This window comes from Megalopta genalis, chromosome 1, assembly GCF_051020955.1.
Source record: "Megalopta genalis isolate 19385.01 chromosome 1, iyMegGena1_principal, whole genome shotgun sequence".
In the NCBI taxonomy this organism is placed as follows: domain Eukaryota; kingdom Metazoa; phylum Arthropoda; class Insecta; order Hymenoptera; family Halictidae; genus Megalopta; species Megalopta genalis.
In genome coordinates, this window is record NC_135013.1 from 37,416,767 (window position 1) to 37,431,477 (window position 14,711).

The 14,711-nt window shown below is 40.8% G+C and overlaps 1 protein-coding gene across 5 annotated transcripts in view; it reads left to right on the top strand.

Annotated features, from left to right (window-relative positions):
• plx (PTB_TBC1D1_like and TBC domain-containing protein plx) overlaps positions 1 to 14,711 on the top strand; it is a 48,170-nt gene that overhangs the window by 28,815 nt on the left and 4,644 nt on the right. For all 5 annotated transcript variants that reach the window (XM_033467410.2, XM_033467411.2, XM_033467412.2 and 2 more), the window contains 7 exons: positions 12,140 to 12,286; positions 12,725 to 12,907; positions 12,984 to 13,286; positions 13,460 to 13,664; positions 13,748 to 13,864; positions 13,959 to 14,175; positions 14,367 to 14,684. In XM_033467410.2, the coding sequence (XP_033323301.1) occupies positions 12,140 to 12,286; positions 12,725 to 12,907; positions 12,984 to 13,286; positions 13,460 to 13,664; positions 13,748 to 13,864; positions 13,959 to 14,175; positions 14,367 to 14,684 (1,490 nt within the window). The remainder of the gene's footprint in view (positions 1 to 12,139; positions 12,287 to 12,724; positions 12,908 to 12,983; positions 13,287 to 13,459; positions 13,665 to 13,747; positions 13,865 to 13,958; positions 14,176 to 14,366; positions 14,685 to 14,711) is intronic.

Sequence of the window (14,711 nt, forward strand, 5' to 3'; positions counted from 1 at the left end):
CAATTGTTAAAAATCTATTGTAACTTTACTTCTGCTTCGTATATCGTAAAGCATTTTTGAGAAGTTCATTATTACGTTACTGTCTCCGTATAGTATTCGTTTGAGTGGTATGCAAGATTGGGTACCCAGATGTTAATTTATTTATTTAGTACACGGTGTGCGTTACTATTTTTATTTAGTATCTTCGAAGAGGTTCGCATATTTATTTATCTACTACACAGTGCGTATTACTATTCTTATTTGATATTTTCGAAGATTCCCAATGGTAACAGTAACCGCAATTATATCGTGCTTGGTAGCATTTCAATAAAAACAATGAGTTTATAATATTATATATGTATATATTTAATATTATAGATTTATTGTTTTTATTTATTTTACATACATATAATATAATACAATACAATATAATAGAATAGAAATAGAATAGAATAGAAGATCGCATAAAACATGTCATGTGATGAATATCTAGAACACATAACAATATCCACATCGGACCAACGAAATCGCCTCAGGAAATTACCGAGATGTGACAAGAGTTCTGGGACACCCTGTGTGTTTTCGTGGAATCGGGCGTAACGGTGGCTAAATTTACTATGACGGACGAGAGCGTTCCCTCTGGCATGGACCGTTGATTGACCGTGTTCCCAACGATTCCGTGAAAAACACCGGCTCTCTGTCACGGATGCTTCGGCGGTTCGCGACATTTCTTGGACCACGCTCTCGGTTTCCCAGTGCCTAAGAATACCGTTGCATTCTCACCTCTACCTTGCCGTCGTCGCGGTGAAAGTTACGTAAAATACGAAACACGGCTAAATCGAGTCCCGACGTGATTACTGGGTCCCAATGTCCGATGCGAATCTCGATCCTTGGCTGTTCGCTCTGTGATTTTTATGGCGAATCCATGGGGAACGCGTAGTCAAGCTACAGCTACTTAAACATGAAAAAATTATCTGTTTTGCGTTGGAATCCGTGAGAAACTGCCATTTTCACGATCTTTTACACTAGATTTACAGAGAACAAAAAACAGCTGTTTTATGTTAGTTCATAAAAGATTGTTACTTTAGACTGTTTTCGTTTTTAGACATTTAATCTGATTTTTAACAAACGTTATTGTAATATTTGCCGCAAGTAACATACGTATACATTGAATAAATCAAAACATTAAAAATTAAAAAATTAGTGAGCCGCTATATTGACGGATTCTGTAAACATAGTGTTAATTGTTTGCAACTTGTAACAACGTCGACCGATTTGGATGAATCTTTCGAATTTGCAGTTTAAAAGATTTTCAATAACAGAATTAAAAAACGAGTTCTTTTTTATATTTGTTTGTCGTTTCAAATAATAGAAAAATTAGGAAAAAGTATTTTAGTCATCGTAAAGTAAACTAGCCTCTTTAACATTTAAAAAAAATGTTGAAGTCATTTGTGGTACAGTTTTAAAAATATCATTCCATTTTTTAAAAGGTGTTCGAACGCTTTTTGCCAGGAATGCTTTTTACACTTGAAAAATGTTCGAAGGGGTACAATGACACTCTCGTGCGAATCTTCTATTTTCCATTGGTCATATTTCAGTGTCCAACAAAGATCCACTAGATTAGGCTACCAGTGAACTTTAGCTAAACATTGGCAACGGTTCAATCACAACAAGGTTACGGATATCGCGAACTTTGGACAGAAATGAACAGATGGAATTCAGAACAGTGAATAAATTAGAAAGATTGCTGTGTGAATAAATTAAAAAAATTACTCTATAAAATCTCACTTTTATTACTTATTTAATTTGTTATTACTTCCTTTGTAACAAATGGTTCTTCTAGCCGTATACATGAATAAAATGGTTATCATTATAGTTACACCGATTCGTTAGCCTCGCCTTTCAACGGTCGGCATTCTTTAAGAAAAGTGGTTACGGATGACTCGTTTGATCCCGTAGACAGGAAACGATGATCGATAAAAATAAGGGGACAAATATATATGTATGTCCTACAGAAATGAAAGGGTAACGCACCGATCCTCGAAAGGAGAGTCGCCGCGACTGATTGCGATACGTCAATGCAGCTATGAGTGACAGTATCGTTGGCACCGGGCGATACATCAACTTAAACTTGTTTGAAACACATTTTTACGTCGAACCGTACCAGTTTAGTGGAAAAATAACGCGCGCTTTGCCGACTATCGCTCGCACCGAAAAGTATAGTCGTCGACAGATACGCGTGAATACCTTCTGAATCGAAATTTCAAATTGGGCCAAACTAATTGAATTTTTTCTTTCGTGCTACAAGGACTAGTTTATTAGATAATGTGTACAAACATTTTTGGAACAATGAAAATTGGATTTCGTTAGACAAAAAGAAGAGATCACGTTTTTTTGTTCAATATTTTATCTGCGCACATAACGAAAATCGATACAATGCATTTTTTAAAATCTCATCGAAGTGTGCTGACACAGAAACAAGTGGCACGCACCGAAAGGTAACGCAATGTCGACATTTCTTACCGACTTCGGTCGAAGGTCGTGAAAAACCGCGATGCTTGCTATATTTAATTGTTTTGAAAATGTTCGGCATGCGCGTAAAGTCATCGAGACCTGAAAAACGCATTGCTTAAATTTGCCTCAAATGCTCGGATAAAAAAAGATGATGAATTTTTGTCGAGCAAACTAGCCTCTCTATCGTCACAAAACAATTCAAAATGTTATCCCTTCTGAAAGGTGTCCGCACACATATTTATCCAGGACTGCACGTCGCGAACAAAGCAGCATCGGGAAGAAAGAACAGCTGGGAATAAAGGAGAAGTGTTCTGTATAAAATTCTATAGTAAAGAGAAAACAGTGACGACACGGTCGACGAACTTTTTACAGAACTGTCGAATAAAACTAAAAACGAGCTTCTAGATTTTTATTCGCCGAGCCGGTTGTTCGTGTATTGTTGATGCTCCGTCAGAAGAACGTCTCTCGTCTTCGCGCTTTTTAATAATGGCCACGGGAAGGCGGCTCGAGGAAAATTCTGCGGTTGCGTAATACACAGGAAAATAAATGTTATTTAGCGTAGTCGCTTGAAGGCTACCCAGCGAGGATCCGCTCCTTCGCATTCCACATTCGTGCAATACATTCTCCGTCCTCTATTGTTCGATCTATCCATTCTGCTTCACGGTTTTGCGTTACTATTGTTGTTGTTGTTGTTGCTGTTTGTCTTCTAGCCGCTTCCGACACTCCAGTTGGCAAATGAAATATATTATTTCGTAACGATCGAAAAGTAAACGTTGTTATCTCTGTGTCCACAAGTAGTTTCAATATTAATTCGACGATACTGCTGATTCTTTAGCTGCTGATTATCAATTCTTATCTTTAGCCGCTGTTTTAAAATTTGTTTCTTCCAAATGCCGTTTAGCAATTTTCTTCTAGCCGTTGTTTAATCATTTTCTTCTTTAGCCGTTGTTTGAAAATTTTCTTCTTTAGCTGTTGTTTAAGAATTTTCTTCTTTAGCCGTTGATTACCAATTTTTTTCTCAGCCGTTGTTTAACAATTTTCATTTCTGGCTAGATGACGAAATGCTGGGTCAGAGTGGACCCGAGCAGGCAAGTGATCGGCAAATATGAGCTGCGCCGTATTCGAGCTCTACTGGCGGATATTGCCGGCTCTCGTGGAGTTATAACATTTCGATCACGTATAGTGGCCGCATGCATTCGCGATTCACGGTATTTCCACGAATGACCGGAGCGCATCGGGAACCAATAACGAAAAATTCACGCGTCTCTTGTACGCGGGTCGGGTCTTGTAGTAGTTATTGTCAGATACGAGTAACCATGAAGTGCTACGGTCAACCATAGTCGGCCATGAGCAGATACGGTTGACCATAGTCAGCCATAAGCAGATAAAATCGACTATAGTCAGCCATAAGCAGCTAGAGTCGACTATAGTCAGCCATAAGCAGATGGAGTCGACTATAGTCAGCCATAAGCAGCTAGAGTCAACTATAGTCAGCCATAAGCAGATAGAGTCGACTATAGTCAGCAATAAGCAGCTAGGGTTAACCATAGTCAGACATAAGCAGATGGAGTCGACCATAGTCAGCCATAAGCAGATAAACTCGACTATAGTCAGCCATAAGCAGCTAGAGTCAACTATAGTCAGCCATAAGCAGATAGAGTCGACTATAGTCAGCCATAAGCAGATAGAGTCGACTATAGTCAGCCATAAGCAGCTAGGGTTAACCATAGTCAGACATAAGCAGATAGAGTCGACCATAGTCAGCCATAAGCAGCTAGAGTTGACCATAGTCAGCCATAAGCAAATAGAGTCGGCCATAGTCAGCCATAGGCAGATAGAGTCGACTATAGTATAAGGCAGCTATAGGCGACCACAGTCAGCCGCAAGCAGATACAATCTCCCATCACCAGGCGTGCCAGAACCGTAAAAAGCGATTCGTCGAACGCGTAATCATATTACCGTGATTATACACTAACAAAATAGCAGTAATAAGACACAACAGTTTTTTGCCTGTTGATTTGCCTAACTTCCGTGTTGCTTTCGGTGCCGACGCTATTTCGATCACGCAATTTTCCACTACGCGCGTACGCGGAATTTTCAGGCAATGCCTCTGCGATATTTTTGTTTTCGAACCGTTCTCCAATCACGTTGGAATTCTTTTGTTCGATTTCGGCGTGTTGATCGATTGGGAATCTAATAGAACGTTCATTCGATATCAAGGATCGAAAAAGGCAGGGAATATTTTGATTGTGCTTTGAAAAGGGAAATTTTAATTGAATCCTGGAAAGTAACATTTTGATTTTACCATCTGAAGGGAAATTTTAATTTGATTCTGGAAAGGAAAATTTTAGTTTTACCCTGAAAAGCAAGATTTTAATTGCACCATGGAAAAGAAAACTTTAATTTAACCCTGAAAAGGAAAGTCTTAATTTTATCATGAAATGGAAAATTTTAATTTGACCCTGAAAAGGAAAGTTTTAATTTAACCCTGAAAAGGAAAGCTTTAATTTTACTCTGGAAAGGGAAATTTTTATTTTTATTTTCGTAAGGGAAAGTTTCATTGTATCCTGATCGAAGAGTGCGTAACAATTGAATGGCCCTCGAATTTTTTTAAGCGACGTACGCGTGCTGGTATGAAAAACGAGAAGCTCGTTGCCATGCGAGCCAGGTGTCGAGCATAATTAAACCCTAATTGCTCGGCGAGCGGTGGCTCTCTGCGCTCCGTTTGATTTGGCTCCACGTCGGAAAAAGGAAAGCACGACCGGCGACGATCGCCATCCGCGTTAAAGGTCTTTGATTCCGCCTGACACAGTTTCTATTGAAATCTTCAAGAACGCGTCGCGCGTGTCTGCGAACACCTCTGTCGATTAGCATAATTGATCCCCGACAGTCGTAAATAAATTCGCGTGAATTTCATTTGTTCGCGGCGTTAAGTTTGTTCTGACCTTTCACTCAACTGTTAACCCCCGCGTCATTGATGCGAAGATATTGTTATAAATAAAAGTATCATTTACTAAAATTTAAATCATAATTTCCTATGAATTCTGTTAATATTGTTGCTAATATGTTCTCTGATATAAAAACAAAAATCAATGAAGGTAAAGACAAATATAGTTTATAAAACGATATATAATAACCTGCTTCTCTCTAATCTATTATTCGTATAAAAAGATATTAATTAATCTAAATAATATTAATAATGATACAATATAAATCTCTTTACCTTTCAATGGTTTCGCAAGGTCCACTCGCGGGAAACGCTGCAGTGAAAAATTTAGACCGCAGTGTGCGCGAACGTTCTAGACGGATTCGTCCGGGGTCGCACGCAGCAGCCAACTCATCTAATTATATGCAGACAGCATGTCGCTCCTAATCGTTCCCCGAATACCGGAGCTTTCACTCGTGTTATTTGAATATCACGATCTCGCAACAAAATGCCCGCATTATCGCCAATTCCCGCTATATACGAAGCATAAACCGTCGACTCGTCAAATACGCGCAGTTCGTTCATTATACGCACAAAATGTACGTCTTTTTTATCCTGTGCTTACATGCAATTTCGAGTCGTCACACTGTTTTCGATTTACACAGTTATTCAAAAGTAGAAACATTAAGAGAATCGTCTAAGAACGTTGTCATATTGTTTTGAATTAATTCAAATATTTAGGGGATGAAAACATTAAAAGAGTATTAATAATATCATCGCACTGTTTTCAATTTATACAACTGTTCAAGAGTAGAATCGTTAAGATAATCGTCCAATGACACTGTCATATTGTTTCGAACTAATTAAATTGTTTAGGATATTAAATCACTTTTGACCAAACCCTCGATTCTCGCAACGAATACCGAAAATATTCGCTTCCCGGAAAGTTTAACAACGAAATCAACGAAACAGTCCACATCTGTATATTCGTGTTCCAGCGTTTCGCGAAAGTCTGTTGCACGCGAGATTGCAACGCTTGTAATTCATCGAACGTTTATTCTCGTGTCTGACAACGTCAATCAACAATCGCAGGAATGAAAAAAAAAAGAAGAAGAAGAACCAGGAGACGAACGATTGTTATGTACGAAGGTAGGCCGCGTTCGCAACCGACACAGTTTCCATTAAATCTTTGTTCATTAATAATTAATACGTCGTTACCTGTCACGCGGTACATTTACGTAATTATACGTCGTACGTGTGCTTACCGATGAAACATTGTAATTAAAGGGGAACCGGACAGGATGAAATAATTATCCCCACTCGCAGAGAGCACGATTACGCTTTTTTCCAGATTCAGTCACGACAACCTAAAAATAATTTCGCTCCGCGGTTCGTACGTGTGGGCAGCCCATTAACAAGCAGCACACGCGATCGAAATATTAATAACCGATAAGAACGACGCAGAGCGACAGTTACTTGCCCTTAAACAGTGCCCGCTCGCCGATCGGGGCTGATAAGAGCGTCGTTTTTTCTCGATATCGCGTTCCCGTTGCTTCGTGTGCGCAGAGTGTGGCAACAACCAAATGGGAACACCTAAATAACTATGTTATTTGCAGCCTCGGACCGTTCGGGGCAAAGACACCGTGTATTTTAAGGGACAGATGCATCTGTAGGATAAGACTTCGTTCAAGGCCATTTTTTTCTTACGAGGTTCCAAGGTTGTTGACATCTCGGTCTTGGAGCAGCGGCGTTCTCAATGCAGTAATCGTTAAAAATCAATAGTTGTTATCGTTAGAAGACTGCTGATCTTTGGTAATCTTATTATCGGACTACGGATTTTATGCCATTTACGGCGAAAATGGGTAGTTTCAATTTAACGCAGTAGCGAAATTAAATCAATCTAAAAAGGTTTTTGTATTATTTCCAATCTAATAAACTTATTACAAAAAAAGAATGGACGTTTTACTTAGTTTCTATTTTTTGTAAATGATGCAGACAATTTTTATTTTGCATAATAAAATCCGCGGTCTGCTTATTATATATTTAATTTAACATTCATCGCAGTAAGAATACAAAAATTCATTTATCGAGATTTTTCCACTGTTTTAATCTTTTCACTTTACTTATAGTTTCACGTTTTTATCAACGGTGCTTGTACTCCACAGATTCTCTGCGATATGTAAACTGCGGATTTTATGTGCTTGCGGCTAAAAAACGGGGAGAAGCGAAATAAAACTAGAAAATTCTATTTCTGTGTAAATCTCGTCGCAATCGAGGTGGAACGCTTTCATCTTCTATAAAAATGTGCGGTCCAGTGATGCGTAACGATAGGACACACTTGAACGTACTTTCTCTTGAGAAAATAATAACATGGTTACATCCGCAACCGAGCCGATCAAATTATTTCGTTAAGTATACTAATTCTTTGCCGTATTTTGTTGAGTCCGACACGCGAGTTGGAGATTTCGTGGAAAATCGGAAAATCCGATAAGAACTCGCGTAGAGTGAACCTTCCAAAGATGGCGAACGCGCGCGGATTTGATGAACGATTTAAAAATGTGCGCAACAACAGAATACTATCAGCGTCGAATAAATTTCCTTGTCGCGATAAATTGCACGAAAAATCCGGCGAATTTCGCGAGATACCGAGACCGTCGCGGCGACTCCGGTAGCCATAAATACGATCCGGTCTCGTCTCGGAATTTCATTGAGGCGAGCGTTCGCGGCTCTCATTAATTCTTGGCCGTGAAGGCGCGTCGGAAAAGCGGACGGAAACGATTTCTCCGGCGGTCTTTTCTCACGACCGTCGATCACGCGACCGTCCTTGGTTCTGGATCGCGTCGGATCTCTTGCGAAACAACCCACGGGTTCTGGGCATTTCCACTTAACTGTAACCCGATGGAACGGCGGACGAATCAGGGTCGGGAAGACGGCGTTCAATTTAATTTCCCACGTGAATTCAATCTGCTCCTAGCGTCACACGAACCGGCGCAACAGCATCTCCGCGACGATGATCACGCGTGCACCTTGAATTCGTCGATGATCAATTGCCAGCGAGCGCGTGGAGAACAAATGAACGGAGATACCAGAAGAGATGCGGGCACGCGAACGCCTAATGCTCACCCCCGTCACCTTGAGCGGATCTTCCAACCGGTATTTATAGCGGCTCTGCAAATAAAGTTCGAAGTACGCGAACTTCGCGGAGATTCGCTTTTCGAGAACTCGCTTCGACCCGCCGGAAGTGGACCGGCAATTGCACAATTAGCGGTAATTAGGCCGTTTCGACTGATTCGTCGTTTCTCCTGAAACAGTGGCTAGAGATCAATGATTCTACAGAACTTGTGACGCGAGTTGATTTCTCAACAGATCTTCCTTTAAATAGTCTTTGTTGAAACGTTCGAACTCGGAACTGTTGCTTTCGGAGACGTTCTCTTATCGTGGAAATCGTAATTCGCAGCATTGTAGAGTTGGGCATATTTTATTCGAATAACGAATTGTATTCGCAGAATTTGTTCGAAATTTTCGAAGAGTTTATTCGATATATTATATGAATAAAATTTTATTCGAGGAATTCATTCGATATATTATACGAATATAATTTTATTCGAAGGATTTATTCGACATATCATATGAATAAAATTTGATTCGATATGTTATTCGAAGAATTTATTCGATATGTTATACGAATATAATTTTATTCGAAGGATTTATTCGACATATTATATGAATAAAATTTGATTCGATATGTTATTCGAAGAATTTATTCGATATGTTATACGAATAAAATTTTATTCAATATATTATACGAATCAAATTTTATTCAAAGGATTTATTGGATATATTATATGAATAAAATTTTATTCGAAGAATTTATTTGATATATTATACGAGCAAAACTTTATTCGAAGAATTTATTCGACATATTATATGAACAAAATTTTACTCGAATAATGTTCAATTCTGCAGCATTGTACAACTCGGTAATGAATTTACGGTCGACTTCGATGTTCATTTTGGCTCGGTGACCATTTGGACTGATTCAGTTTTCCTGTAACGGTATCTACAGATCAATGGTTCTTGAGAATCTCTGAACAAATCGTTAACAATCATTATTAAAACGTTTGAATAATTTCTCTCGGAACTATTGCGTCGTAAAAGATATTCTCTCACAGTGGGAATCACAATTTGCAACAATGTACACATCTTGCCGACGAGTTCGATGTTTATTTTCAGTAAAAAACAACGTCACTGTGTTGCTAAAACGACCGGCGGATCATTTATCGAGCGCTGCTATGCATAAATGCACCGTGCATAATGGAGACTGAAGATCATAATGTGTTCCGTGAAGACCAACTTGTTTTTAGGAACGGTAATAATTGTATAAATTACCGGGCGATTTACTGAATCGCGGTGCTGGTCAGAAAAGAAAAAGTTGACCTGTTTGAAATACGTAAAGCCGCGGTTCTGCAATTCAAACAAGGTTCATTATCTGTTACGATCGTGCCACTCACTCCGGTAACTTCTTTCCCCCATTTTTTCCTATTGTTTCGCCGCGTCGACGGCGACCGAGAGGGTAGAACCTAATTTTGTGCTGCGCGGAACATGGCCGAGCTTCCGGCGCGTTAAAAACACCTCCGACGGTGTGCCGGTATTTCTGTTTACGGATCAAGTGTCAGTCGTACACATATTTTCCCGGTAAGAAGAAGGGCCCGGCCGGATAATAAAAAGAAAGCTTGTCTGCTAATTGGATGAAGGAAGCCCCACCGCTTTGTGTCGATCTGCTTTCTGTGTCAGCAGCTACCGACACACGGTATGCGCTTTTTATCAACTTCATTTACTTCATCGAATCAACAAGGCCGGCACTACCGAGAAATTCGATTTCATTAAATTTCGTTCGGAATATCACCATCTAAATTATCGTGGGCGTTATTGGATAACCGAGTGAAAACAAATCCAGGTACACCGTCATCAGAAGATTCGATAAGATCTCTTTACTATATTTGGAACAAGATCTGTGTCAAAAGGGACCCAGGTACATATCGCGCCATAACAAGATTAAATGAAACCTCTTTGCTCTATTAGAAACATTGTTAACGAGCTGGTTCAATTGAAAACATGAAACATTAGACTGTTAGAAACTCTATTAAAAATACAATACTTTAGATTGATCTATACATACTCTGACAGCAATAAAAAGAGATGATCGAAGCGAAAGTATAGTATCTAAATGAAATTACGAAGTGCTGTGTGCTTTGCGTAACAATAAAAGTGAACGTAAATCGTAAGGCTGTTCGTCAAGGAGACTGACGGTCGCCCAGATAATCGTACACCGATACAACGTTTATCTCATTGATATAAATCGCTTCCTGATCAATCCCATCAAACCATATCGGTCGTGATCATATCTGGATGGTATCTGGTATCGATCAACGATGTGGTTTGCATAATAAATCGTTTGCACTTATCGGTATTGCAACGATGGGAACGTTCGCGCGAAGATCGATCGACCAGTTTTTCTCCGTAATCTTCGACTCGATGGCTACAGACTGCGCTAGAGGTGCCCTTCGATTGGCGTCGATTGTTTTCGTTTCTTGCGTTTCCTTTTTTCTTTCTCTCGTCTGAACGTCTCGGCGAGTGTTCCACGCGTGTTCCCGCGATGTCGTCACGCCCGGAGACACGCCGGTACCGTTGGACGACACAAAACCGTGTGTCTTTACGTGAAATAGTTTGCATGGAAATCAGTGTAACCTGATGCCTTGATCTCCCCGTTCTCTGCTCAGCGGAATCCAATCTACGATTCGTGAAGCAGATGGTCTCGAGTTGAACCGTTTGCTGGATACCATCGTTCCCTTTAATTTAGTCCGATTGTTCGCGACATTGCGATGCACCTTGATTTGCAACGATGCTGTTATGCGATTTTTCTTTACGAATAGATTAATATTCGATCAGTTATTCTTATTATTTCAACGACATCCTGATCGCCAGACGGTAACGATACACTTTCAAGTAGGAACATTTGTCTCGTAGGAGAAGTAATGCATCTAGTTCAAGATAATAAAGAAACTCATGAATACTTATGAGGACAGATGGCGACACTTTCCAGGATCGAGAGAACGGAACGAATCGAGAGGAATCGTTCGCGGATATTGAACTTCGAAACGATTCAATTGACGAAATGGGACGAAGAAATGAGGTATAGACGAAGGAATAGGAGAGGGAACCATGCAGTCGTCGAGTGCTCTCGAAATAAGGTTTATTTTGGTCCACGGCCATCGGCCACGTTAGGTGCACGTTTCCTTGCGAAATCGGTTTTGTATATTAATGGTGCAGTTGCCACTCAAGATGCTGCATCCTGGATTATTTCTGGGCCGACTTATCGTTTTCAAAATATATCCGCGCCGTTTGATTCGTGGACGGCAACCTTCCACGCGGCGAGTTTTACCGCATACGGAAAAAAACTGAACCGCCGTTGCATTCTTCGATAGAATCTAAATGTTACCTTTCTTGATACAGTAATAAAAGGTTAACAGAAGCACAATGTCATCAAACGAATGGCACGGTTAGATGACCGCGACACAATATGTCAATTCCGTGCACGAAAATTACGTGCATAATTACTGCTTTTCGTCGCGTGACGAGTTATAATTCCTGGCTGCGTTAATACCGTAACGACCCGTTTCACACCGGATCTCGATTCAATGATCCTTTGTCTGTTCGCAGGTTCAGCAATTCCTAAGAGACATGAAGGAACACTCAGCCTCGTCCCGATTTGAAGGCAGGGAAGTACCTCAAAGGTCGCAGAGCAGCGCGGCCAGCTTGATGTCCTTAGGTGCTGACATATCACCTAGTTCTTCCCATTTCTTTGAGGTAAATCCAATTTTTCCGTTCGAAATCGATAACGGCCGTTTCGTAGACATTTGATTTTCGTAAACCCAGTTGTACAAGTATTTCATACATTTATTTCAATAAATCAACTTATAAACTCCTTCGGAAAATTATTACTTGAGAGGAAAAAAACACAACCATTAGAAATATACCTGATATGCTTAAATAAGATAGTTAAACAAATGAAATTGATAAAACAAATAATTTGTAAAAATCGCGGGAGAAAGTTAGCTTAAGTGCGCGCGCACCCGATACTGTTGCATCTTCATAAGGTGGCTGGTCAAGGTCACTTCCATGACCAGTTCTCACCACCGCACTGTTTGTCATGTGATCCCTTTAAACTTTCTGCCACCCGCTACCGTACAATTGCTTATAAATTGTTTCTATGTCCATGCGTTAATACGTTCCGGTAATTTTCAGGTACTTTACGTCGGGAAAATCAAAGTATCGCATCCGAAGGTATCGGAGGCCTTTATCGACGATGCACTGGTACGGTTTCGCGTTCACGGTCTCGAGAAATCGAGACCGTCTACGACTAATCTTCTCACGGAGTACCAACGTCAATCACTTCTAACGTCTTCCAATAACAGGAGAAACAGCACGGTAAGTCGAACACTGGGCAATTTGTATCACGATGACGAATTGCGCAGATATATATGACGAATATCTTGTTCTACAGGAATCTAGTGCTAGCGAGACAGGAAGCATAGAGAACGTTTGTGGAAGCGGCATCATATCACAAATCAATCCATTGGGAGTACCGTCGACGCTCACCGGCTCCGTCGAAGTCTTCCCGAAGCCGCAAAATGCCATCCTCGCGGAGAAAGATGAACGAGAAGGGAACCGAGACGCCGTGAACAACAATTCCATGCAAGTGCCAGAAGTTATGCGCAACCGGGCCTCGTCCACAGGCAGCGTGTTGAATTCTAGAAGGGATTCCATGAAAGCCAGCGACGAGCACAACCGTACCATGCTCTTCCAGGTGGGGTAATTGTTTTTGCAAAACCGCGGAGAATATAAAGCTAAAGGGTATAGGGAAAAGTCAGATTCTCTTAGATTCTAGTACTTTTCTCTAGATGTATGTTCTCCTGGACAAGTAGTTCAGATCAAAAAAATTGTACAAAGAACGTGACCTAATTAGACCTTGAATTCCAGGTAGGTCGACATGATTTGAGATTGATCAGTCCAGATAGGAAGCAGGTACTCCTGCATAAACTGCTGAGGGATGTAGCCAGTTGCGTGCAGGGTATCAAGAATCCCGAACACTTTGGTTTCATTTGTAAGGAGAACAATATAGAATGCTTTATCGGCTATGTGTTCAAGTGCCAGTCGGAATCGGTCGCAGACGACCTTGTCGCTGGTACGCCAACCTTCGTAACGTATTCGATTAGTCAAGGTATAGAACTATCCAAGTAACTAAATTTCGATTTCGTTTCTTTGCAGCGATTTCGCAAGCGTTTGTCGGTACATGCGAGGTTCCGAGAAAGGAAAGGTACTCTGTGTTTTCGTGCGAGCACTGTCCCATGTATTGGTACAGCAAATTGTGCCAGGAAGTCGAAGGTAATTTGCGAGAACGGTGATTTTTTAACGTCCAAGGAAATTGCCGTAGCCGGTCCGGGGTCTAATGAGCTCGCGTGTCTCGGTCGGATTGCAGGACAGAACGACAGGAGGACCCAGAGCATAATCTTCTCGCGGATGGAATTGTTGCCCGAGGACGAGCAGGAAATCGTAGTCAGCAAGTACAAAAGCGCCGAGTCCGCTGGCGGTACAGGGACAACTTTACGCGAGCAAAATCAGTTTTTAATGAGACTGCTGCACGCTCACTGCGAGACGAAACAAGCCAGGCATGTTCACGATACGGCCGAGAATAGGTACGATTATTTCTCTTCCTCGTGAGAAATTTCATTCGTAGCATCACCGTTGAATACTTGAATATCGTTAGAGAGCCAGAAATGTATGACAGTTGAATAAAGAATGGATTATTCAGAGCGTAAGATATGAAGATGCAAAAATAGTGTGCAGAGAGGTATAGCGATATTGTTGAACGTTATACATGTTTCAGGAGTGAATTTCTCAATCAGTACTTAAGCGTGGGTGTTGGAAGCGCCATATTCAAGAAAGCGAAACGATCGCTTACAAATAGTTTTGATAACCTGATGAAGAGGAAGGGTTCGCGGGACGACCTCGGCCTTGGCCCGCATTTGAAGGATTCGAGCCACCTTAACACTGTGATAAAAAGTGGTAGCCAAAGCCCAGATATTTCGCGACAGCCATCGATAGTCGACATATCTCCGGACTCTAGCAGACCAAGGTCGTTGAGAGTTTCTCCGGAACAGCAATTAACTGTGAACACTGGACCAAAGAGTTCTATGATGGACATGTACGTAAACTCATACAAAAAGGAATG